We start from the raw sequence: 27,888 nt of genomic DNA on the forward strand, positions 1-27,888 counted from the left end.
TTTCTTGGTCGTGATCTTATCAGGCAAAATAATTACTTGAGAAAAACTGATGGAAGAATCAGCCAAAAATTGGAAGACAAACCGTACGAGACGCGGCTGCCACGCGTGGTAATTTTTCCCCGCGCTTCTTGTCCCAGATATTTTAAGTCGCGAGGCTCGCAGGAGAACTTATTGCCCAATTCGCGGGTCAAGCATCCACACTCTTCCAGAGCAAAACGATGTAGTCCTAAGACTAATCCCCTTTTACTTTCGCAATGTTTTCAAGCGAAATATTAAGTTTCAAAGGCTATTCGCAAAGGAAAACTAATGAAAATAATTGCTTTTCTTTCTCTTGACGTTTTAAACGAATCAATTAACTTAAATGTTAGATCGAGGAGGAAAAAAAAAACAATCGAGTGGAGGATGAAGATCAGAAAAAATATTTTCTACCGATTAAGTCCTATTCAACGACTTTTCAGAGGGACATTGACGCGCTTAACAAATGATCGCAGCCGACTGAGTCAGACTGCATTGAAAGACCGGCTTTATTCAGAAAATTTATTTTTAAAACTCAAAGTAGTCGAAAATAGATATCGGTAGAATAACTTTTTTCTTACTCAAGTGCATCTGAGAAAGAAAAATGAACGAAGTTAGAGGAAAAAACCCATCAAACTCCAATTGAGCCTCATTAAAAACGAAAAGTTTCACTTGACCATCAAAAAATTGATGGTCGAATTGGGAGGAAATAAATAGATCCAAAATAGTCAAAATATTTTCTCTCTCAAGCTGAGTAAAACAACAAATTTAACCATTAATTAATTCTTATCACTTTGATTATGTTGCGGTGTTTCGTCAGTTAAAATACGAAGTCTCGTAACTTAGTGTGTTAGCGATTGATCGAATTAATTACGGGTGATCTTCATTTTTTTCGGAATGTTTTGGTGTTTACTTTTTTCTTAAAATTTGCGGAATACATACGCTGTAAATATATTGACTTACACGGCCGCGTTAAAGTAAGTCTCTCGTTTATTTTCTTAACTTATTGAATTTCTGTTTAAGATTAATGCAGATTCCTGATAAAAAGCTCAATGGAAGAAAGTAATTCTCTTACCTTCTTTAGTTGGAAAAACCTGAACTTCGTTCTTCGTCGCGGCCTTCTTTTTGCGTATGTCACCTGAAGCAAGAATTGTGTTATGTAAGATATATTCACTCTTTCATTCATCGTCACAAAATAGACAGGGAGTTAAAGGAAAGGGTTGATATTTCGTTAACCAGGTTCAATCCTCAGTGATATGAAATATTCAATAGGTGTCGAGACAATTTTAGTTATAAACGGAGGTATAAACGAAGACGCGTTAAATCCTGACTGAAATATTTTGACCGCATCTCGCCGAATGCTTCTCTAGGAAGTGTTTGAAAAAATGTATTGACGACATGTAAACCTGAAAAATGCACCACTACATCATTTTTATTGCATTTTCTTTTATCCCTTGAAAGAACTATTTTTCACCCCTTCTAGAGCAAGCGACAAACAAATCGATTTTTTAAGCAATTCAGTCTTTCTCTATCGTATTGTTTTCAAGCAAAAACAATCTGTTGGAAAAACTGTTTGTGTAGGAAAACTAAGGGAAATAACTAAGTTGAAAAGTTTATTCTGGGTGAGAAAAATAAAACTGAGAATGAACGAAACGCATATCGATCAAAAGTAATTTGTTGCGATGTATTCAAGCAATAAATCGTCTTTCTCCGTAGCGCGAGTTTTCCAAGCAAAACAAGTACGGGAAAAGTCTGCTCGAAACGAACGTTCGCATTTGGGTAACCTTGCCGTTATGTTATTTTGTCGTTACCTTGCTAGTGTGGACCAACTAAACAAAAGAAAACAACCAAATAAAATGACGGAAAATTATCTTCATTCATATGTTACTCTATCCCTGATGACAAGTCGTATCGTTTAACATCCAGTTTTTTCCAATTAGAGAAAACGTAGAAACTGTCATATCTTTTTGACTTTCTTTTGTTTTTGATGTAAACAACCTGACGATCCAGCCTGTTGACCGTTTATTTATGTCCCCAAATACTGAAATATTCAGCAAAATAGGATATATTCAAAACGGACACCTTTATTTACAAACAAGCGGGCATTAGCTTCGTTTTCAACTGGAAGTACTGTTTAACAAATCGATTCAAGCTTCATTCATTTCTCACACAGCCAACAGTTTTTGTGTCTATTTTATTCTTCCACCTGTATTCACAGAAGACATACCTCGTATTTTCGAAATTAATTAGTTTTCACAATTCCTATATAGAAAGTCAACCGTTTCTTTTTTACTAGTTGAATTTATTAAGATTAAATGCAAATCCGTGCTAAAAGTTTAAAAGAAGTAAACAAAAATTATCTCAAAAGAACTATCTTACCATCTTCTTTAAAGGGAAAACTTGGCCCACGTTCTTCGTGACCTCCATTTGACGTAAATCACCTGAAAAATAAATGATCTTGTATAAAATATTCACTCTTTCACTGACGTACTATATAGCCATGGTTACAGAACAATGAAAATTCGCGGGATCGTGACCCAGTTGGCAGCTAGTAATAATTGAATATGAAGATGGATTTTGCAATAACGTACGCTAATGGAAATTTTAGAGAAGGAATCATAAAATAATAATAATCATGATAGCTAGAGAAATAGCTAGATAGATTTCGTTTTTCCTTTTTGCTTACGAGGATAAGGTTCAACCAGTGCTCCTGGTTCAACGCAGTACTTCTGGACATTATTTTAATAAACAAGGATAATAAAACAGTTAACAATTACTTGACACTTCTTTTTATCCAAATCACTTTTTACCAACCGCTCAAATGTTGCACGCGAGTACTACTCATGACAGGTGTTTAAAAAAATATCATTGCGTCGAGTTGACTTAAGACATCATCCTTTTGGTTATGATTCCTTATTTTCTTTTGTTTGTCGTATTAAATATATCCACCGACCTTAGTTGTTTTGAAGATTTAAAACTGTTATTAAAAATAAGTTTGTAGCTGAACCAGTTATATATGACCGCTGATCTGGAACCAATAGATACATACATAAACTCCAACATGTATTTTTCCCCCTTTTTGGAGCAAGCGGAAAAATGTTTTAGCCTTCCTCTGTAGTAATTTTTTTGAAACAAAAACACCGAATCCGTTAGAAAAACTGCTTGTGGAGGAAAAGGAATAAAGGAATTTATAACAATAAACGAAATAAACTGACTCTTTTTTTCCCTCGGAAAATTTTTAGCCGATACAAATGAATAAAAAATTAAGATTGAAAATATTTTTTTTATCAAGCAGCCATCTCAAATAACTTAAAAATTATAAAACGATTCTGCCTGTCTCAACAGACAGCCAACATATTTGTTGAAGGCGTCTTCTGCTAGATGGTTCCCGGCTCTGGAAAATTTTCTTGGTTCTTTATTTAGCTTGCTGAATTTGTTCCAGTTTCAATGCCGACAAATGTTTCCGAGGACAACTTAAAGAAAAGAGCGCCGAAACAAATTGAGCAAAAATTATCGCTTTTCTATGTTGCGACGTTTCATAAGCGCAGCAAAACAAATTGAAAAGAGAACTGACTCTGATGCCACTTTTCATGCAGGCGTATTTCAGAACGACATGAAAACAGCACATGTTTTTTAATTTATCCAAGCAAGACTTCCACATTTTCATGCAGGCGTATTTCATAACGACATGAAGACAGCACATGTTTTTTATCCAACCAAGACTTCCACATTTTGGGCAACCATGCATGGAGATAGCACATCAGACATGGTAGCCTTGACTATTTAGCAAGCATTTGAAAGTCAGTCGAAATTATAAGAGAGTTATAAATGTCTGTTTAGGAGGAAAACAAAAAAAAGTGTGTGAAAAATAGATCGACTTCAAATAATCGCTTCTCTCGGCTACTACATTTTCTTAGAGAAAGGTCTGAGTTGATTTTAGCTGAAATTAGTTCCTTGCTAGACCCTTCGTTCGAGTGTGTTTTCGTACGTCGGTGTCTAGCACGTAAAAAGTGTTCAGATCATTGCAAGCATCTTGCAGTTTGTTACTCAATTAGATTCGTCGATCTAAAATATATGAGCAGTGATATTCACAATAGAGGAAAGACCTTGAAACACTTTTTTATGTTGGTTACAAACCGGCGACCCGCTCAATGCTTTGACTGAAGAATAAGTTGATAAATCCCTGTAAATGTCGCGCGCGTGTAACTTTTTGGCAAAAGGGCTTTTGCGTGCACGCACCTTACATTAAAATAAGGGAGAGGAGAATAACTGATACACAAGAATTTTATTCGAGTGTGACTCGCATTTCAGATAAACGTTGAAATAGCACAAGAGCTTTCGAGGCTTTACTATTTGCAAACATTTGAGAGTTTGTCCAACGAAGGCGAGATCTTTAACCCTTATGTTTGTCATCGTACTCATGTGCAACTTTTAATTCTTAAATTTTACCTCTGATCATATGTTTTCATAACTTGAAAGTCGACGATATTTAAATAAACTTTGTCGCATTTTTCGTTTCTTATTTCATCATGTGCACGTTCAAACGAGTTTAATGGTAAGCTCTTGGGTGTTACGTGAAAAAAGAAATTACTTACTTATCTACTTACTAAACACTCACCTTTCTGTGGTCTGGCTTTCCTTTGCTTTTCTTTTATAGTGTATAAGTACCTGAAAGATGGTCTTTATTTCAGATGGTATGGCAGTCTTATCTTGTATTAAGTTATTCGCCAGCTGCTGTATATCATATATATCATAAAAATGTTGTTAAATTGGAAGCCAGTTTTAATAACAGTTTTAATAACAATGGTTAGCTGTCTGATGCGATTGTCTAATTAGTTAGCAGAGGTAAAGGACGCACTTTCGGCACTGTTTTAAATAAATTTGAATAAGTGAGTAGCTTTCTTATGGTAAACTGTGCGCCGCGGGATGTCAACTTTCTAGACTCTGTTAATTTGTCGTCCTGTTTTTATTTCTGTCTGTCAGACGAGAAAAATAAACTCCTCTTCTTTGAAATTCTAGGCTTGTTCCAAAAGTATCAATCTCACTTCTAAGCTGTATCACAGAGGGCATAGACTGCATTGAGGGAACTATTTATCGTGTATTGAATTGCGGTATCTTACCATGCTCTGAGCATGTTTCGTTTCGTTTTAATGACACCTGAATAGAAGTACTGTGCAGGATATAAAAATGAATTAAGCTCATATAAGGGGCAGAGTTCCCATGCTGCAGTTTTTTAATTTTTATTGAAAGCGATAATTGATGGTTTTTCTTTGGGCGCTTTGTATATGTTCCGTTTTGCATATGGATTAATTTCAGTCAATGCCTTTGATGTTCTGGAAAGTTTGCTGGCAACATTCGATTTTCGCGTTCAGATTATCTTTTGACAATAAGAGCTAGACGAAAAGATAGAGTTCCAGAATTTCAATGTTTATTTTAATTTGGAATAATGTCCACTATCCGTCGATTACTTATTTATTTTGTAGGATCGGTTAATACATCCGGTGCCACAGTTCATAAATAAATAAGCACATTTATGTTGATTGAAATCTAATTTTGGTAGAGTAGTAATATAGACAAAAGACTAAAATAAATTTCGATTTCCATGCATACAAGGCATGTCTTTTAACTGCATGTTGTTCTCCGGCTTGTGCTCAACTCTTCCTGTAGAATGACATCCTTGTTAGGCCGGAATAGAGCGTTTTCACTCACGTGACCAGATTTCTCCATCGTTATGGCAACCGACTTATCCGCCATATTGGTGTTCCATCGAAGCAGAGTTTAAGTAGCGTAACTTAAAATTTATAAAACGATTCCGCCCGTCTCGACACTGACAGCCAACGTATTTTCGAAAACGGAAATTTCGCCGGAGATGGAATAGTAATCATTGTAATAAATATTTTGTTTTTTCTTGTTTGCCCACGAGGATAAGGTTCAACGCAGCACTTCTGGACATTATTTTAATAAACAAGGGTAATGAAGCAGTTAACAATTACTTGTTACACTTCTTTTTATCCAAATCCCTTTTTACCAACCGCTCAAATGTTGCACGCGAGTACTACTCATGACAGGTGTTTAAAAAATTATCATGGCGTCGAGTTGACTTAAGACATCATCCTTTTGGTTATGATTCCTTATTTTCTTTTGTTTGTCGTATTAAATATATCCACCGACCTTAGTTGTTTCCGGCGAAGATTTCAAATTGTTATTACAAGTAACTGTTTGCAGCTTTACCAGCTATTAATTACCACTGGTCTAGAACCAATAGATACATACCGGTACATTAACTCCAACAACCTAAAACGATGTTCAATAACGCAATTTATTCGGTTTATCAGCGCTGTAACTAGCAAGAGGCAAGACGAGGCACTTGCCTCGTCTAGATTTTTTACCCAAAATTAAAAAAAATATATGATTTGTTGGGAAAATAATCCCCAGTTCAACAAGATTTATATTTCTCAAGAAATGTCTTATAAAAAGTTTGAAGAAAGAGTTTCAGAGCTTCTAGATTCAGTCAAACATTTTTTGTGGGCTTTCCCCCCTAAAACCCTTTAGCAAGATCTTGCCTAGTCTATGGCAAATGTCTTGTTACGGCCCTACATATAAGTAAATGTTTTTAGTTTTTACTTTTTGTCTGCAGATGATTGGTTTAAGTTCATCCCATTTTGTACAAGATTTTACCGTAAGTTAGTAATAAGTACTCGTACTCGAGAAACTGATGTTGTTACAATTAACCCACGCGAGGAGGACAACTGAAAGAATCGAGTGGAAACTATGTCGATAAAAATAATGGATTTTTTTGTGGCAAAATAATAGGTTGATAAATCTGCTCGATCGAGGAGAAAATCTAAAAGTATAGATTAAAAAACAAATCGATGAAAACTAACTCAATCTTTTTTTTGTCGCGATGTTGCCAGGCGAAAACTATCGTTGAAAAGTCCATTCGAATAAGATAACTGAAGCAAGTGAGTAAAAAGCAAATCCATAAAAATAGTGTCGCATACCTCTTCGTGACGTTTTCGAACGTAGTTAAAATATCTGGCCGGTGAGGACAACTTAAAGAATAGAGCGCCGAAACAAATTGAGCAAAAATTATCGCTTTTCTATGTTGCGACGTTTTATAAGCGCAACAAAACAAATTGAAAAGAGAACTGACTCTGATGCCACTTTTCATGCAGGCGTATTTCAGAACGACATGAAAACAGCACATGTTTTTCAATTTATCCAAGCAAGACTTCCACATTTTGGGCAACCATGCATGGAGATAGCACATCAGACATGGTAGCCTTGACTATTTAGCAAGCATTTGAAAGTCAGTCAAACTCATATGAGAGCTTTAAAAGTCTGTTTAGGAGGAAAACAAAAAAAGTGTGTGGAAAATAGATCGACTTCAAATAATCGCTTCTCTCGGCTTCTACATTTTCTTTGACAAAGGTCTGAGTTGATTTTAGCTGAAATTAGTTCCTTGCTAGACCCTTCGTTCGAGTGTGTTTTCGTACGTCGGTGTCTAGCACGTGTAATATGTTCAGATCATTGCAAGCATCTTGCAGTTTGTTACTCAATTAGATTCGTCGATCTAAAATATATCGGTAGTGATATTCAAAATAGAGGAAAGTCCGTAAAACACATTTTTTATGTGGGTTACAAACCGGCGGCCCGCTTAATGCTTTGACTGAAGAATAAGTTGATAAATCTGCTTGATCAAGCAGATATATAGATTGAAAAACAACTGATCGATCAAAACTATTTTTTTTTTGCCGCAATGTTGTTCAGCGAAAATATTCCTCGAAAAGTCTATTTGAGGAGAAAACTGAAACCAGCTTTGAGTAAGAATAATGAAAAGCAAATCCATAAAAATACTGTCGCATTTCGCTAGCGACGTTTTCTAACGTAATAATCGCTTTATATACATGTGCGACGACGATGAACATTTAATAAATTGAGCCCCGAAAATAAATCGAATAAAAGTTGTCGCTTTTTCATGCATTTTGCAACGTTTTTAAGCCTTGAGGAGGAAAATTGTGGGATTCAGTGCGAAAAAGAAAATCGTTTAAAAATAATCATCTTTCTCTCTCGTAATGTTTCAAGGAAATAACACATTATAAGCCTATTCAGCGAGCAAAACTAAAAGATTTAAGCGAGCATCAAATGGATAAAAAAAAACCTTCGTCTGCCTTGATGTTGTCAAGCGATACAAAGCGAATGAGAAATCGAGCGCGTGCCGAAACACTGTAAATGTCGCGCGCGTGTAACTTTTTTTGCAAAAGGGCTTTTGCGTGCACGCACCTTTCATTAAAATAAGGGAGAGAAGAATAACTGTTACACAAGAATTTTATTCGAGTGTGACTCGCATTTCAGATAAACGTTGCGGAACAAGCACAAGCTTTCGAGGCTTAACTATTTGCAAACATTTGAGAGTTTGTCCAACGTTAGGGGAGACCTATAACCCTTATGTTTGCGAATATCGTACTAGCCATAAATTAGCATTTTAGCGATAACTTGGCGTATGGGAAGAACCTTGGAATTCTTAAACTCGATGATGCGATTTGTGAAATATTCGAACAACTAGTCCCTTCGCTTTGTTTTAATAATTGACATCGTTCTCATGTGCATCTTCAAATCTTTAAATTTTACCTCTGATCATTTGTTTGCAGAACTTGAAAGTCGACGATATTTAAACATGTTAAAATAACCTTTGTCGCATTTTTCGTCTCTTATTTCATCATGTGCACGTTCAAACGAGTTTTATTGTAAGCTCTTGGGTGTAACGTGAAAAAAGAAATTACTTACTTATTTACTTACTTTACACTCACCTTTTCGTGGTCTGACTTTCCTTTGCTTTTCTTTTATATATACAATTATATAGTAGGCGCCTGTGTGATGAAAAGCAAGAAACAGAACATATACAGCATGCATGAGTATATAAAGAAAGTTAATAAACTGACATTGTTTGTAAAAATGTAATTTTTGGTATTTTTTCCTATGTTTTTGCATTTGGATAATGGCAAAATGACTCACTTTAATATATCAATATCCTTTATTTATATAAGTACCTGAAAGAGACGAAAGATGGTCTTTATTTCATATGGTATGGCAGTCTTATCTTGTATTAAGTTAGTCGCCAGCTGCTGTATATCATAAAAATGTTGTTAAATTGGAAGCCAGTTTTAATACCAACGGTTAGCTGTCTGATGCGATTGTCAAATTAGTTAGCAGAGGTAAAGAACGCACTTTCGGCACTGTTTCAAATAAATTTGAATAAGTGAGTAGCTTTCTTATGGTAAACTGTGCGCCGCGGGATGTTCAACTTTCTAGACTCTGTTAATTTGTCGTCCTGTTTTTATTTCTGTCTGTCAGACGAGAAAAATAAACTCCTCTTCTTTGAAATTCTAGGCTTGTACCAAAAGTATCAGTCTCACTTCTAAGTTATATCATACATGGCATAGACAGCATTGAGGGAACTATTTATTGTGTATTAAATTGCGGTATCTCGCTCTGAGCATATGTTTCGTTTCGTTTTAATGAAAGCTGAATAGAGCTAAGCATATGTTTCGTTTCGTTTTAATGACAGCTGAATAGAGCTAAGCATATGTTTCGTTTCGTTTTAATGACAGCTGAATAGAAGTACTGTGCGGGGTATATAAAAATGAATTAAGCTCATATAAGGGGCAGAGTTCCCAAGCTGCAGTTTTTCTAAGTTTTATTTGAGGGAGATAATTGATGTTTTTGCTATGGGCGTTTTGTATATGTTTCGTTTTGCATATGGATTAATTTCAGTCAATGCCTTTTATGTTCTGGAAAGTTTGCTGGCAACATTCGATTTTCGCGTTCAGATTATCTTTTGACAATAAGAGCTAGACGAAAAGATAGAGTCCCAAAATTTCAATGTTTATTTTAATTTGGAATAATGTCCACTATCCGTCGATTATTATTTTGTAGGATCGGTTAATACTTCCGGTGCCGCAGTTCATAAATAAACAAGAAGTTTGAGAAGCTTGAGAAGCTTAAAATCGGGCGCTTAATAATTAGCTATCTGTTTTGACTTGAAAGGCAGGGTACAGTACAGTAAAAATCACTGGAAAAACAGTCACTTAAACCTATTCAGGCCGGGGGGGGGGGGGGGGCTTTTGAGGCCCGCGCTGACTTTGGACGCTTATAACTTTTTCAAGATTCAACCAAACGCTGCCAAACTTTGCGCGTTTATCTAAAATTTATCTCGCAATAATTTGGTAGGATTAGTTATTGTGCCAGTAACTTGTAACCATTGCAACGTCATTTTGACAGGCTTGTTTTCCCAAATTTGAATTTTTCGTGTTTCTATTTAATAATGAAAATCTGGAATGTTTTCAAGATTGCATTATTACTTAATGACATAATGGTCTCAATTTATAAAAATATATTTCGCACAATACAAATAAACGATTGAACTAGACGTCTAGAAAATATAAATTTGTAACACTTAGCAAAGTGCAGCCTTTTCGCAATACTTAATAAAGGCGGGGTTTTTACCTGAAGACCAATTTTTCCAACGCTTTAGGTGGCTGACGCATTTCAGTATTTTCCAGCCAACTCCTAATCAGGTCTGTATATTGACCTGCATTTCAGTATTTTGATGTCAACTCCTAATCAGGTAACTACTTAATTGTCAAGAAAATGATCACAACTTATTGACCAATGATTAGGTATTTGTTTCATACCATTACTGTAATAGCAACTGGTGAAGAATAGTAGTAAAGACCCAAAGTATAAGGGCTGGAAAACACTGAAAACCATTTCAGCCGCGTTTCAAGGAATCCAAAAAAGCTTTACTTATCCCATATATATTTGTTTTGCAGTATTTTGTTAATTTTTGGACGATTTTGGGGGATGTCTGGGAGGCGATAGTTTTTCTCAAAGGATTAGTAAAATTTAGACAAATAAGAAATATTGGAGATTTAATGTGATTTTAAAATTTGAATTTGAAGTTAAAAATTGGTGGACGGACACCAAACAGTCTCCTGACAACCCGGAGTGCTCTTGCGAGGGGGTCAACTGTTTGGAGGTGTTTCCATTCTTTTCTTCAATCCCTTCTTTAAATCTCTTAAAGTTCCATTCAAATTCAGGTAGAACCCCACCTTAAGTTTTGTTCTTGTGAGAAAACAACAGAAGTCAAAGGTTGCGTGATATAACCAAGCATGGATTTTAATTCTTCCTCCCTTTCCATCTCCTTAGCCTTTCACCCCCACCTGTCCCTTCCTTTCTACTCTCATTCAATTTAATGTTTGTTTACATTTCCTAACCAATTCAGTATCGTACTAATCTGTGCCAAGCAATCAGATAATAACAGAAATTTACCTTAATTTTGATCTCCCATACCAAGACCTTAGAGTATAAACCGCTAATAAAACAAAACACACTTGATAATAATTCTCTGAGGTTATACACCTTGCAGTATTAACGTACTAACGAACTTGATAACAAACCCGATGTCGTACTAAGGATTTTTACTGATCAACATAGAAAATAAGTTCACAATGGTTTGTTCCCAAAACGTTTTTTTACTGTACAGAGGGTCTGTATATTGACCTGTAACTTGTATACCGTATTGAAAAATTCAGAACGAACCGACTTTACCATGATATCATGTTGAAAAATTAGCTCGTTCGAAACCGTAGCAAAATCGTTAGAGACAGACAAGATACAGCCGTTTACTGGCAGTCTTTGAAAATCCTGAATTTCGTCAAAATGAGCCAAAATAAAGTTTTAAAATTTCCTTTATCAATATGGTTCTTATCTTTTTATTCAATTCTATGAACTGCTTTTATGCAGTACTGTCCACAAAGATTTCAATTTCCTCAAAGTTTCGGGACAAATGGATACAAAATATTTCGTGCAGAATGTAATTTGATTAAGCGAATGTTTTCACGTCTATAAATACTTCAAGCAGTGAATGAAAAACCGTTTTGTTTTCATCGATGAGAACCACTTTCAAATAGTTAATGCATAAAAAATAACAATCAGATCAGAATACAATAATTATTAATGTAAGGTCTCGCTATTATGTCTCGGCAGAGATACTTCTTTTTTGCAAGTTCAAATGTATGCAAATTACGTGTGAAATGTAATTCGATTCCATTGTCTTGTTTACAAACTCTTTCTTAAGAAAGTTGTATTTTCGTGAATAAAACCCATTGGCCTGTTTTGTTTTCCTGATCATGTTTGTCTGTGATTTTACAAAACATGTGGTCTTTTTTTTTCGGAACTTTAAGTTGTACAAAAATTCCTATTTTGAACACAGATGTCACTTCCGGAATTTCTCATCTAAAATTCAATTGGTATTTAATTATAATTATTCGAAGTTTTCATTTTCAAGTCATCTTTTCATTCGATAGCTTTACTGATCTCGTAAAAAATTCCATTCAAGTTCACACCAATACTGTACACTGCCAATGTTTTGCTGACGTCTTGAGAAGTGTCTTACTAACGTCACTAGTCAAATCTAAAATATATCCAAACCATGTTGTGCAAACATTCTACTCTTTGTGACAGGCGACTTTGACGCCCAACTGTGCGGAAATGAAAATCGACATACTTCTTGCTAAATATATAAAAAAATAGTTTTAAAGTGGTGTCCGCCTCAAAAAAATGTACCGCCAGATCACACTGCTATTTGTAGAAACCAGCAAAGCGTCTAGTTTCAAAGTTTCCCACAAAAACATTGCGTGACATGAATGACGTTACCCCTTTTATTTACAAAAATAGCTTCAACTTGTCAAAGCAACTACAGTTTCACAATGGTGATTATTAGTACTTTACCCCTTAAGCTTTTTTCTCTGTCCTCCCGCCGAAGCAAAGAAGAGAACCAGATTGCAGATTAGCCCAAAAGTCGACCTACAACGATTTACTGTCAAAACTGAAATGGACCCGATTGGCCCAGGCTATCCCCGTCATTTTTAGCCGACAGGAGACTATTGTCTAGGACGACCAAAGGGTAAACTATAAATCGGCCACGCCCGATTAATAAGCATATTTATGTTTATTGAAATCTAATTTTGGTAGAGTAGTAATACAAGGCATGGCTTGTAACTGCATGTTGTTCTCCGGCTTGTGCTCAACTCTTCCTGTAGAATGACATCCTTTGTTAGGCCGGAATATACTTGTAATAAAGCAACAGCGGTTTGAGTCTTCTCTGAAAGCGATTAATTCAGTACGAGAAGACTGATTCTCATATTGTCGTAAAACAATTAAAAAAGACAACAACAGCAGATAAGACAGAAGCCCTCTTGTTTTTTACTCTTAATTCCTGGAATGGATTGAAGAAATCTATCCCCACGAACTTTATATATTTTTTATTTTAATTTTAAGTGAAACCCACCAAACGTTCTGTCTATATCTTGAACTTTTATTCGGCGACAATTTTGAAGAAATTTGATGTCTCCATGGCAACTATTTGACCAAATTAGAATTTTCTGTTTTTAATGACAGTTCCTAACATGTTTTGCAATATGTTTTACATTTTAAGATCACTTTTAAGTTTTCATTACATTTTAGTAAGGTTTGGAAGTTTTCTTATTTCACGGAAAAAATCAAGAAATGTAAGATGGCGGACCCAAGAAGACGACTTTCAGAAATGTTATTCTCGCCTACCGATATTCATATAAACATAGCTTGAACAATGAAACAAATAGCAATGACTAGGTGATTCGATTCAGTCTGGAATCTTGCTTAGACACGGCGACTATAGAACCGCAATCGCACGAATTCTGTTACAAAAAGCCCTCAGTAGAGAGGAAAACTGTACTGTGTTAGTTAAAATTAATCGAGAAGTTTTCGAAAGGCGGTTATTCGGTACTGAGAGTTATTCTTCCGGAATGTTCTCTCGTTTGTTAGTTAGATTTAATGCCGATAAAAATACGTCAAAATATATTTTCGCCGGAGATTCTCAGTAAATTTGAGGGAATTTGTATGTTTGCTGTAAAATAGGCAGTTATTGGTGCAACTCGTGTTCTGTCTTTATTTTTATATACTGCAGGGCCGTAACTAGCAAGACGCAAGACGAGGCACTTGTCTGGTATTGTTGGAAATCACAAGTTCACCCATCACTAGTCTCGTCTCAATACCTTTATTCGTAACAAAGCTCACAATAAGTTTCAACCGTCACCGAACACGTTCTCTCTTCTACTCTAAAATCACAGATCATTCTTTTGTTATGTATTCTATGTTCACGTGATCAACTTGTCGCTCAAGCTTAGTTACATTGATCTGATTGGCTGTTGATTACTGTCACGATATGAATCCTTTTTGTTACGCACCTGTAAGTAACGCAGCTATAAATCTCCAACAGTATTGAATTAAACCCAAAACATGTTTAGTTGGGAAGATTATCACCAGTTGAACAAGATTGATTTTTTAAGAAAAACCTTATGAAAAATGATTAAGAAAGAGTTTATTCAGAGCTTATTGTTCTCCATTTTATCTGCAGGGCATGCATGCCCCCAGAACCTCCTAGCAAGATCTTGCCTCGTCTTTGCCAAAGGTCTGGTTACGGTCCTGTATACTGAATTAAGTTTCTTCATTAAGAATTGAGTTTAACTGGATAACCACCCTTTTATGGACGTGAGGAAGCTATACCGGAGACGATTTAAATAAACAGGAATAAGCTAAAGCGGGAAAACGAAGCGAATCATAAATAATGCAGAGCCAATTTTGTGGGTGGAATAATGGGTTACGTCTTGAATGGTAATAGAGAGCTTAAGAACCAAACGTTTTTGGCAACACAAAGGGCGGGGAGGTCGCGCAGGACTGGATCGAGGCGAGCGTTTTAGGCCGAGAAAAAGGAAGGTTAAGCAGTCTTTGTTTTTGTGACACGAACGTCTTCGCTGTGTTGTCATGTCTTCGTTATAATTAAAAGATGCAAGAGACTTGGCTTATCTGCTATTTTCCTGGATTGTTAGCTTTGGGTAAATCCATAGTAAAGAAGAAAAATATTTTAACACTTTTAATTTGGGTTTCAGAGTGGGCTGACTAAATACTTCGCACTTGACGGGTCAAACATGGAAGCTGATAAACAGAGTGCTTCAAATCTTCCCGCCAATTCTTCGTAGAATTCCTTGCTTGACCGTCGAGTGCGAAGAATTTAGTCTCAGCCCACTCTGAAACCCAAATTAAAAGCGTTAAAATATTTTTCTTCTTTAATATGGATTTGCTTGAAGCTATAAATCAAGGAAAATAAAAGATAATTCACATTAGACGTTCGCGCTGCTTCACGGCGTTTCCCTTGAACTTCAAAACTCGCGTTCTGGCGTCTGCGACTTGATCACGTAGACGCAATGACATGCGCAGTATGCATGAACTAGTTCTTGAGACTTCCAGTTGACGTTCGTGACATTACATTTAATAGAATACCTGGTATTAAAAAACTTCAGGAAAAATAGGATAATAAATATGTCGCTTTTCCCCTTTGCCTTCTGATAATACAACCCCGATCCCAGGATCTCTTTCCCGGCTTTTACTCATTGTTGAGAGAACAAGGAACAAGAGGGGAAAAGGAGAGAGAGGCTGGGATCGAGTTGCTGATAACAAAGTCATGGCGACGAGTTGACGTTTAAACAGCAACAGCAATTTGAGTAAAGATGAACAAGTTTTCCGAAGTCATAGACTTGGTAATATAATTTCTTGACAAGTTTTCCTTGTCGGGCCGTGCCATGAGCACGTTTTACTTTTCCGTATTAACTTTTTACCCTATCATGTCAGCGTATAATTCAAATCAATTGAGCAATTCTTTTCCGTTCTTCTTTAGACAGGGTCTGCCAGGGTTTTTAAGTATACGGTATACAGGGGGATTTTGAATTGGGTATACAGTATTTTTACGCTTAAGTTGAGCCTTTTATGAGCACAAAGTATTCTGTGTTTTTCCAAATTTTGGCCATTTTTGCATTATTTTGAGGGGAAATTTTGGGTATACTGGGTATATTCAGGTATATTGGTATACCACTTACCCCTTGGCCGACCCTGTTTAGATAAGCGCTATGTATTTATGTGAAATTTACCCACACTCCAGCACTGCCTACAAGCACATGGTTATTAACACAATCGATATCCACCATTCCCGGGCCTGAATTAACGACAAGCAACATTGAATGGCGTTAACACATCAACTCAAAAACAGTCACAACGGGGAATTAGGAATGTTTTCAAATCCTAAAATGCAAGCACAAAACGCAAAAACACACACATTTCCTAAGAAGAAAAAAAAAGATGCAAAAGAAATGGATTTTTTTTTGAACGACTGTGTAGAGCTGGCATGGTTTATATGTTCACGATTCCAGAGTTTTATCATGCGGTATTGTTGTACACACACAAAATTCTCGCTAGAGAAACTAACCAAAAACTAACCTCCGATGATATGTAAAGTCTGCTTGCGTTGTGGCCAATACAGCCGGAGCTTAACCTGGTTTGCGTAAAATGAAGTGACTAGGAGTATTTCTACTCCCCCTGGCTGGGATGCTGGTCCATCGCGGCGTTACCCCCCAGCATAAATTCGCAGGTTCTCGTTTATACACCTGTGTGGTGAGAGGCACTATGAGAGTGAAGTGTCTTGCCCAAGAACACAACACAATAACCCCAGCCAGGGTTTGAACCCGGATCACTCGATCCAGAGTCCAGCGGCCTAACCATTAGACCACCGCGACTCCTACGCCTCCGATGATATGTCTACCAAAAGAACTAGACTATGATCAGTCCCTGTTTTTCCTTGACCAGCGAGCATGAAGGGAAAAATAGCGCGGCCATTTTTACACGCGCGCTTTTTTCCCCGCCCCTTCCCCCCCGGGGGCTTTTTTCCTTTCACGCTTGACCGACGAGAAAAAAGTCTAAAAAACTTCTATTATTAAGCGTACATTTTTCAAAATACACCATCCGTAACGAAGCTTCTTAAACAAACCTACGCCAAACAAATTATTGATAGTCCGCGTCGCGTCTATCTTGTGATACTTTAGCACACTACTTCACTGCAAGTTATATGGCGTTAGTTGTGTAGCTTTTTTTCCAGAGATTGGGCGTCCTTTGCTCATATCAGCTCCAACGCAGTCGTTTCAGAGCAAACGCTTCTAATTTGCATTTTACTGACATCTTAATTTCCAGTCAAAGTGAGCTGTTTTATATATTAAACAATTAGTTTGAATATGTTTGAGACTCCAAGGAAAGTTTTTTCAGGTAAGGTTGAGTTCGTGGCACTTTCGTGATCTTTCGTGATCAGTGAGGGCGCCCTGCAATTCGACCCTTTAAAGTCATAAATAAAAATGTATAAAAACAATAAGTAATAAGGTGCAATTAAGCCGCCTTTTCTTGTTTTAAATCATTACACATTAGTGCCTGACTGACTTCAAGCGGAATCTGCGAAGGTTTGTTGATATATACTTGGTGAGTGAAAATTAGACATCTTATAATTTAGAGCTCATTTAAACTAGGCCTTACCTCTGACAAGGAAAGGGTTCCGATGCAATCTCGGTCCATGCCAGATAATAAATCATTTTTTTGCTCTGTAAATTGGGAGTTGACGCATAATAGCTGCAATTTCAATAACCAATATCGACCCTAAAATACATAGGTCAAGCATCAACCCGGAGACCTCAGACGACCCTTTAGTTTAGTGCCATCTTTGTTAAGTACTATATTTAGGTAAAGTTAACAACTTACTTGACGAGTACAGTAAATGTAGCAACTCATAATGGCAAAGGGAATGTTTGCATAGCTTTTTGTATTTAAACGACAAACCCAGTGGAATAGTTGAAAACAATGGTTAGCCTTGCAATTGTTTACGCATCGAAACACAACTGACGTACGTGTATATGTATGCAGTCTAATGAAGAGGACAGTAAACTAAAAATATTTCAGCCAAATAAATATGCACTTTTGTTTAACGCAATGTTTGTTTGCTATTTTAACAGGAATACTTGCGACATGAAGCGTGTTCTTGTCATTACCCTTGTGATTTGCATCATTTTATCTTCACTGCACGAAAGGTTTGTGTCAAACTCTTTAATAGCGAGAAAAGAGGATGCCCACCCCTCCCTCCTAATTTTGCGACTGAGAGGCGCGGTGGCCTAATGGTTAGCACGCTCGACTCCGAGTCGAACGGTCCGGGTACGAGGCCTGGCCGGGCGCTGCGTTGTGTTCTTGGGCAAGACACTTTACTCTCACAGTGCCTCTCTCCACCCAGGTGTATAAATGGGTACCGGCGAATTTACTGCTGTTGGGTAACCCTGTGATGGACAAGCATCCCATCCAGGGGAGTAGAAATACTCCTGGGCGCTTAATGCTACCGAAACCAGGATAAGCTCCGAACGCAGACTTAACCTTTACCTTTATTTGCTTAAAATTAACTAGCATTAATAATCATGATGAGTAAACCTCTTCAGATCGGTATAAGAATTGCATGCTCATTTCAAACCATGTAACTTTCTGGAGAATTGTTCCGTTAAGACAAGTTTTCACTGGACATAATAACAAGTACAAGCATAACCATAAGCTCATAAGAAGAAAGAAAACGATCATTTTTCTTCTGCTGTCCTCACTAAGGGCGTTTTCCATTTGTTGGAACTAGCCGGCCGGCCCGGGGGGGGGGGGGGGGAGGGTACTCCTCCAAAATACCTATACGGGTATGTGCCGCCCAACGGGGTAGTGATTTTGGGCTCCCGATCTAGAACGGGGTAAGAACGGGGTATGATAATTTGAACGCACGAAAGTTTCAAATTATCAGTAGCCAAAACGGGGTGTTAAAAAATTGAACTGTTTCTAGAACGGGGTATCATTTTGGATGCAAATTCTTTCTAAAACGGGGTGCTACTTTGGATCGACTCGGTGGCACATACCCACCCAAAACATACCTGAGTACCCCCCTCTCGGTCCGGTGGATCTGGTGGTCTTGAATGTGAAATGGGCCTTTTCCACGAGATGTTTCCACAAATACACCATAACAATGTATAATATTTATGTATTGTGTGATTTGACAGGACAAATCTGACTAATTCTGTTCTCGAATATACCGGTCTGGCCGGCCAGTTCTGACAAATGGAAAGGGCCTTTAGAATAAGCAGAAAAAACAACAAGAAAATAAAATTGTTGACTTTATTGTGCTCATGCTCTTTACTTATACCTACAAACATATACGTCTTCAATTTTTTTGAAGCATTAAAAAAGTTGTTTTTACGTTATTTGTTGCAGTGAAGCTAGTCGTTTTGGTTTCTCCTCGGGCCGTCGACGTCGTTCCAAAGTTCATGCTCGAAGCCTAAACAACCTTCAGCTTGAGGACTCCTTTGCCGACCGTGTGGAGACTGAGCTCGAGGATCATGATTATCATAATGCCGAACAAAACTGAATCACAATTTGTTGTAAACATAAGGAGAGCTAGGCGAGCTGTAAATTAAGCATCGCCAGATAAAATAAAGCCACATTCAGTTTATGTCTGAAAATGTATATTATATTATAATTTTCAGATGCAATGAGGAAATGTACATGGAACAAAGCAAGAGTCTTCAACGAAAGCGGAACCCATGACCTTTCGCAACTTAGACAATGTTACGGATTTTTTTTCCCAACTTTTCCGATTTTCATTGGCTTTAGTCTTAATTTGCTGGCTTCAAACAAACTGCTGAGTAACTGTTACATCATCTCTACATTAAATCATTTAGACCAGTTTTAATAGCCCTTGCTAAAAGTTTGGAACTTATGTTGGCTGGCCAATCGGACTCGCAAGTGTAGGCAGGTTTCCAAAACGAAGCTCTGCACTCCAGAACTAGAAGTTCACTCTAGTTCTGGCATATCGCAAAAATTCCGCTTTTAAGCCCTGGGCTTATACAACTTCGTAAGTGGTTTTGGGTGGGTTTTTAAGCGGAGGGGCTTATATCCGGAGGGGCTTATAATCGGATGTATTTTGTTTGTCTACAGATAGATGGGGGGGGGGGGGGGGTTTATAAGCGGTCTTTTTCACCCACATGCCTGCGAAGTCAAGAGCGTTCAACTTCGCAGGCACGTTGATGGGACTTCCGATGGGTCGGAGACCGGCAAAAGTATTGCACATACCAGGGGACAAGTCTCTGCGACTAGTCTCTGCAACGAGTCTCTGGGACATGTCCCGTTGTGTGAACTACCCATTTTTGTCAAAGTTGAAGAAACCAAAGTTTGATCTGCAACCTGTCCTACGGATTTAAACTGGTTTGAATTGAAGGGTCAAGTCTCTAGAACTTGTCCCTGAAAATTAAGGCCGGAACACACAAGGGAACAAATCCCCGGCGACTAGTCCCCTCGTGTGAACTGTTCAAGGGACTTGTTGCGGGGGTTAGTTGGAGAGACTTTCCCCTCTTGTATGAGAACGTCGCCGGCGATACATTTTATGACGTATAAGCTCTGTTTATCCCACAATTTATAAGCTCATTACAATTCAAAATGGCGGACTGCGTGGGGCAAATTGTGCCCCGTAGAAGGCCAACAACTGCAGAAAAAAAAGATAAGAATAGAAGAAAAAGGAAAAGGGAAAAAATTAAATAGAAAATGTCTGAAATGCATTTTCTCCGAAAAAAGCCTGGCGTCAATGGGTTAATGTGTGCGCGTCACTTTCGGCATATGCATGAACCTAGAACAAATGGCCAAACTCGCCTTTAACCGATGTGTGAATTGTCACGGGTTCGTTTCCCACCATGGTCTCAGATTTTTTCTTAACCTTTGTCTCACACTCGTGACGACAGAAAATTACATCTTTCTCATCTAATTTATTGCCTCCAATTAACGACAGGAGACATGAATGACCGCGAAACTTTCGCGCATTAAGTCGTTTATTACGATGCACAAGATTGCCTTCAAATCAAAGCAAACCTTAAAATACTAATAATGATAATAAGAAAATACCAATGGGTGATAATATAAAACCAAAAAAGCACCGACTGAAGAAATAAGTCGGTAGATTACGAACCACGATCTTCAAATATTTAGGCAAAATTTTGTTTAGTTACGCCATCCGTGACAAACCTCTTTTAATTTACAACGCGGAAAATGTTTTTGGATTGCTAAGTGAAACAAACACACACAAACAAATATAACAATAAAACGTACTGCACACAGTAGGGGGGCTTTATTTTTTTGCAATTAGGAACATCAAAAAACAAACTGCTATGTGTTTCAAAAATCATCAAAAAACTTATTGTGTGCTATTGGCTGATCAGTCAGTGTATATAAAGTCGGAACTATTTTTAAAACTACACCAGCCCCTCAAGAGAAATGGCTTCCCATACTATACTTCGCGTCTAAGCAGAGATTCAATTGACTTAAGCTACAACAACACACTTACGAACAACTAAGGGCCTTTCCACTCTTGGCGAACGATGCCAACAATTTTTGTTGTGTCGTATTTATTGTGGATCTCTGAGATTGACTGATTGTCAATGCCATTACTTTGTCGGAAAGCAAATGTTGTGTCTTGTTTTGTAAGTACTGAACTGTGTTTCTTACTTTAAAATGTAGTGAAATTACGCCTTCGACTAATTCAGCCTTTTCAGGATTAAGTAGTGCAGCGGTGCCTGACAGGAGCTTTACAAATACCGTGAGGGTTGCGCACCCCCCTGCACTCCCGCCCTAGATCCGCCCCTGGACTCATTCGAACACTGCAATTTCACCCCCCGATTTCTCGAACCATTTTTCGTTTTCAGAGGCGGTTAGAGTTTTTTTGTATTTGAGGCGGTTCGAGGGCCGTAGTGCAATGGACCCCCTTCCATTCACTACAGAAAAGAAAACAACAGAAACATACGGGAATGAACCGCCAAAGGTGAGAGGGCACCCTCATACGAGGCCGGCCCGCCAACTTCGCCAGGGAGTCGAACCCCGCCTCACCTACAGGATAAAAAGACTGGATAAAAGACGCGAGAGGAAAGGCAATACAAAAGACCAAAAGAGAAAAAAGAACACGGTTAAAATCTCAATTCCAATTTGGCTAAAAATGCGACAAACAATTTCAAAAGACAAAAAGAAAGAAAAATTGGGTTAAAAATATCAATTTCGTAATTTGGCTAAAAGAGTAACAAAACAATTTCAAAAGACAAAGAAAAAGGAAAACTGGGTTAAAAAGTATCAATTTCGTAATTTGGCTAAAAAAGTAACAAACAATTTCAATTTCGTAATTTGACTAGAAAAGTTACAAACATTTCCCAATGCAGAATGCAACCATATTTAGGTTTCCGCACCGATCATCTCACTACGTCTGCTAAGACCAACCAATTAACGTCCAAATAAGGACCCCACCAGAAGAAATAGCTTGAATAACTTAAAAAAGATGCAAGAAAAAAGTGTCCAGACGGGAAAAAACCAAATGCAAGTGACAAAGAACCAGGAAAATGTTTAGAGACATGGAGATGCTGAAAAGAAAGTCCCAAAAGTCTCCCATGCAGGATGCAACGATGTTCAGGTTTCCCTACTGTGAGGACCAACCAGAAGGAATAGCTTGAAAAAGATGCAAGAAAAAGAGTCCAAAAGGGAAAAAAACCGAATGCAAGTGACAAAGAAACTGGAAGATGTTTAGAGACGTGGAGATGTTGAAAAGAAAGTCCCAAAGGTCTCCCATGCAGGATGCAACGATGTTCAGGTTTCCCTACTGATCTTCCGACAACGTCCACGAGGACCAACCAATTAAACGTCCCAATTAAGGCGAGGAGAGAGGAGGCGGTTAGAGGCGGAGGTCAGAGGCGGTTAGAGTATAAATCCAACTTTCCGATCTCTTAGTTCTCTTTGCCTAACACAGATCGCACCAATGTTAATGTGTTCACATTAGATATTTTATTGACAGGACAAATTTCAAGATGAGACGTGTTCATATGATTTTCCTTGTGGTGTGCATCATTCTTTCTTTACTACACGAAAGGTTAAAATCACACATGCGCAATTATCGACTCAAAACACAATCTCGTCCCCAGAGGCCGTGATCCTTCTGTTCTGCGCCAGGGATCGGGACCTCTAGGGTTAAACTGAAAGCCCGCCACAAAGGCGACCGAATCTGATTGGCTGTTGAAAACTTGTTCGTTTCGCCACAATTTCCGGCGCACGCGAAAATCAAACCGAAACCAGGATTTCCTGATTCCGGTTTTGGATTCGTCCAGAGCCGTTGTGTTTCCCGACCGCTGCTCAAGGGTAACGCAGGCTCTGGGAACGAGATTGTAAAAAATGTATTGCTATTATCATGGGGAGTAGGGTGAAAGTACTCGCCTTCCGTCGGAATTGAACCAACATGAAACCATACACAGTTGAATATAAAGCTCTCTTAGGCGACCGCTCCAGTAAGAGACCGCGACTAGTACATTGTCTTGAACTTTTAATTCGGGGATCTTTATCAGCTAACATTATTAGCTACATTTTATAGTACCGTAAAATGACCATATTGTGTATACTTTTGATAAAGTGTTGACTAAAATGAATGAGAATCCTCAACTGGTCACTTACCAGAGCTTAACAAATAAAGGAAAAGATCAGTTGGTAATTCCCAAACACGACTGGAGAAAGGGTGTTACGCTGACTGACTGAGGTAGAAAGCTCTTAGCCTGCGAGCAGGCTCTCTATTCGGGGGCAACGTGAATTGAACTCTTCGAGCGCCGTAGTCGCGATCCCGCGAGTGCCGTGTTCAATTCACGTTGCGCCCGAATTCAATTCACTTTGCCCCCAAATAGAGAGCCTGCTCGCAGGCTCGAAATCTCTATGTTAAAAACTCCAGTAAAGCAGCATTCTCTGTTGTTTCAGCGTGTGCTCGCTTACGAGAGCCCATTCTCGTAAACGACCAGGCCGCGGTTGTTCGAAGGGTGGATAGGAAAAGTCTGCGTTCGAGCCTTGTGGCTTATCAGGCCGGAGCTTATCCAGATTTTCGTAGCATGACTGATGCGACTCGGAGTATTTCTACTCCCTCGTGGATGGGATTCTAGTCCATTGCAGGGTAACCCCCAGCTGCAGCAGTAAATTCGCCGGTACCCATTCATACACCTGGGTCGGGAGAGGCATTATGAGAGTAAAGTGTCTTGCCCAAGAACACAACACAAGGACCCCGGCCAGGGCTCAAACCCGGGCCGCTCGATCCGGAGTCCAGCGCACTAAGACTACACTAACCATAAATATTAGACCACCGCGCCTCTATCAAAGGGTGGATAAGTGTTGACAAAATATACTACGCTATACAATGCACAGTGTTTCATTCGGTGGATAGCGCTATCTGGTTTGAACACCGGGGCCAGCTCTAGTTGCGACCCTCACCGACCACTTTTTTGAAATCCCGAAGTGGTAAATGGCAAGAAAGTAAAAGGAGAGAAAAGGAATTTCTTTGCTCATTGAATTGTCACATGTTAACTGATAGCAAAGTAATAAGCAGAAATCAGTATAAATACTTTACCTATTATATTCGAAGGCTTTGAGCATTTTACAGTAAAGATGATGTTATTCAGCGTTCGTTGCACAAATGGAATTAGGGATACGACGGTAGATGCATTTTCCCTATTTCTATAATATAACAAAAAAAATTCGCTTTATTTTGTCAAAAGAGTGGGGTTTAGTTTTGCAGTTCAGCTCGGGCGCGGAGCGTTTCACTTTGACAAAGCACGCTCAAATCAGTTCAGTTCGCGCCTAGAACTACTATAAAGTACCTTATTACATGAAATTTTCGTGACACGTTAATTTCGCGAATTTCGCGATTCCAAAAAATTGCGAAATTAAAGTGACGCGAAAATTTCATGTAATAAGGTACTTTTTAGTAGTTCTAGGCGCGAACTGAACTGATTTGAGCGTGCTTTAAGTGTCGCGAACATAACATGACGCGAAAATTAAGTGACTCACATTATCCATGTCAATAATCAAGAAAAAATAGGTTTAGTACCACTAAAAGAAAAAATTTCCAATGTAAATGAATGTTGTCGTCAATTGACTCAGGAACAATAACTCATGCACGTACAAGTATGACCTACCTGTAGACATTGTGGGAACTGCTCTGTTGTTGCTATTGCCGACATTTAGTCCCGCCCTTGCTTTTTTGGTAATTTTGATGTTATCGTTCCTTTGATGAAGTCGTTTTATTTGATGAAGTCGTTTTATTTTGAAGTCGTTTTGATGAAGTCGTTTTATTCAAGGGCATGTTATTTTATATTGCCGAGAAAATGTAAATTGTGTCTTACTCAAAAACGCGAAATTAAAGTGACTCAAAATAAAAAAAATTCGCAAAATCGCGAAATTTAAGTGTCGCGAGATATGCACACCTAAAAATCGCGAAATTAACGTGTCGCGAAAATTTCATGTAATAAGGTATAACAAATCACGGTTTAGCCTTTTTTCTTAAATTTATCAAAAAATTGACCAGTTGCAGTGATCTTGGATGGAGGCGTCGTCGTCGACTTCATGGTCAAACTGGCCCGAGCAACCCGTTTAATAAAGCCATTGCTGATAAGGCGGCTGGGACTGAGTAGGTGTCTGATGTCACGGTGACGAATGGACAAGAAAAAGGAGAGAATAAGCTGGATCTGATTGAGCAAGAAACCAACGAGCTGTTGAATGAGCTGAACAATGACTTCCACTGAGGATCGGGAACATGATTATGACTGACAACGTTGAAGGAACTAATATAACTTGCAAATTAAAAGGCAACCTTGAGACGAGACTGGAAACCTGGCTTGTTTCGGAATAGAAATAGAAACAAGCATGCGCGGCCTATTCTCTCAGTCTGCATTACTCATGTGACTAAAAATAACTGAAACTCAATAATGAATATTATTTAAAGGAGTGGAGAGGATGCTTTTGCACAGCTCATTAATTTTAATCACGAAAATGTTTTAACGTACGCTCACAGCATATCTTGCGCTGGGTAGCCAAACGATGAAAACTTGTGGGCACTTCACATTTGCGAACAAATTAGATTTTGATCAAAGTGACCCAAGTCATCGCAAGACAACGCCAGTGCGTGCAAGTACAAGAGGGTCTTAATGGGGTGGTGTTTAACGGTTAAAATTTTGGCTTTTTTTACGGCTAACAGTTAAATTATTTCCATTGCGGTTAACAGAAGTAAAAAAATTAATTTCCATTGTTTTAAAAAAGTTAAAAATTAATTTCCATTAATTATTGAAAAACATATTTTGGGTCTTAGGACCATTCTAGGACGATGAAGTGAACTAGTTTGGTATATTTATAATTACTGACCGATTTTTACAGTTAACATATTTTACGGCTAACGGTTAAATTTTCCAATTTTTACGCCTAACGGCTAAATCTTTGGCCGTTTTACGGCTAACGGTTAACCCCATTGAGACCCTCCTACCAGCCAAACGAAGTCACAGGTCGATCTTTCGGTGGAATATAATTACCGCTTGCAACGATATACAATAAACAGTGTCTGGTAAAGCACAAGCAAGTACAAGCAAATTACTAGCTACAGTGAAATTCCTATTTCTCGAGTCTCCTGATAACTCGAACCAAACATCCTTTGCCTTGGATTTGCTTTACTCAGTCCCCGGGGGGGACTCTCATAGGAAAGGGGCGGGGATACTCGTCGTCTCGCTTAGGGGTGTAAATTTCGGATTATTGGTTTCGCTTAGGGTGAAGAAATATACAAATAAAAATTATATTTTTAGTCCGTTGGTATCCTTAAGGGGTCAAAATAAAGGCTTGAGCCACCACAGGTGGCCCAAGCATGAAATTTGAATATATTAAAGTAAAATGGCGGCCTTTAAAAATATAAGAGTTCATATGGGTTTTAAACGGAAAAATTTTGAGCGATAAATAAAAGCGCAAATTCTAAATAAAGTTGACGGAACATGAAATAGTGTCGTTTGCTTTTGTTACAGCGTAATGTCAAGCCATTTTGAGCTATTTTACGTCGATTTACTGTAACATGTTTATCGTACATAATAATATGACAAGGTAGGAAACCTCGGTCGCTACTGGCGTGCGACATGTGTTCATATTGGCTCGAATTTCGCACACAAAAAAAGCTACCACTTATATTCTGACTTCAAATACCAATGATAGGATGATAAGCGAATGCGTTTCTAAAACGTGCTTGCTCCTACCTCGTCATTCTCAGCAACTAGCCGCTTTTGAAATTCCAAAACCAGCTCAAAATCGCCGCCATAGTCCGTGACTCCCACGACAGTAACGAAATGGCCCAAAATAGACTGGACTCCAGTCAAATTGATCCCCAACGGAGAGGGGTACGCTACTTTTGTTCGCGCATCAAGTTGTTTCCACTACCACACGGCGAGGACAACATTTGCCTCTCGTCGCAGCATCCACGCGTGACAACATGGCGTGTCGTGGAAGCTTGAATCCAGTTGTAGAGATTAACTCCAATGGCCAGGTGCGTATATTATATACCTAAAATCTGTTTCGATTGTTTTTTTATCTGCATTCATTTTTTTATCAATTTTGCTTTCATTTACACAAGACACTGAAAGTGCGATAGATAGCCTTCCACCAATATATTTTCCTATTTGCGTTAACAGTAGATGCAAGAAAAACAATAGCTTTTGAAAATAAACTAGCTATAAAATGTGACAAATTCACGTGCGAGACGTGATTCGTAAGGACGTTTTTTCTTCCGGCCATAGGAAACAAAATAATATGATATTTATCAAACGGCTTCGACCAGCGAATTAAAAACGTTTCCCAGTTTACCTTCCGTAATAAAAGAAGAATCGTGCACCTCTATATTACTTTAAGATTTCGCCTACAATTAAAAGCTTGAGGTTTTTTTATGAAATGTTACTTTTCTACGCACGAATTCAGAAAACGTTTTGTCCAACTGAAGATTATTAAAGTGCAACTTACCAAGCTCGAATGGAAGCATAGCAAGAAACCGTCACTGAAAGGTTTTTCTTTTTTTCTTCCTGGGTA

General features: G+C 38.1%; 1 protein-coding gene across 5 annotated transcripts in view; it reads right to left on the minus strand.

Moving 5' to 3' along the window:
* The window catches only part of LOC144651231 (uncharacterized), a 46,591-nt gene that overhangs the window by 6,236 nt on the left and 12,467 nt on the right, over nucleotides 1-27,888 (minus strand). For 2 of the 5 annotated variants that reach the window (XM_078511157.1, XM_078511155.1), the window contains exons 1-2: nucleotides 2,395-2,451; nucleotides 1,091-1,153 (exon numbers count right to left, since the gene is read on the minus strand). The exons of 1 other annotated variant lie outside the window; for it this stretch is intronic. In XM_078511157.1, coding sequence (XP_078367283.1) covers nucleotides 1,091-1,153; nucleotides 2,395-2,442 — 111 coding nt within the window. In that variant the 5' untranslated portion in view covers nucleotides 2,443-2,451. Of the gene's footprint in view, nucleotides 417-1,090; nucleotides 1,154-2,394; nucleotides 2,453-27,888 lie in introns of those variants that run through there. 2 more of the 5 variants (XM_078511156.1, XM_078511158.1) reach the window with 2 other exon arrangements.

This window comes from Oculina patagonica, chromosome 4, assembly GCF_052425735.1.
Source record: "Oculina patagonica isolate OP01 chromosome 4, crgOcupat, whole genome shotgun sequence".
Lineage (NCBI taxonomy): Eukaryota > Metazoa > Cnidaria > Anthozoa > Scleractinia > Oculinidae > Oculina > Oculina patagonica.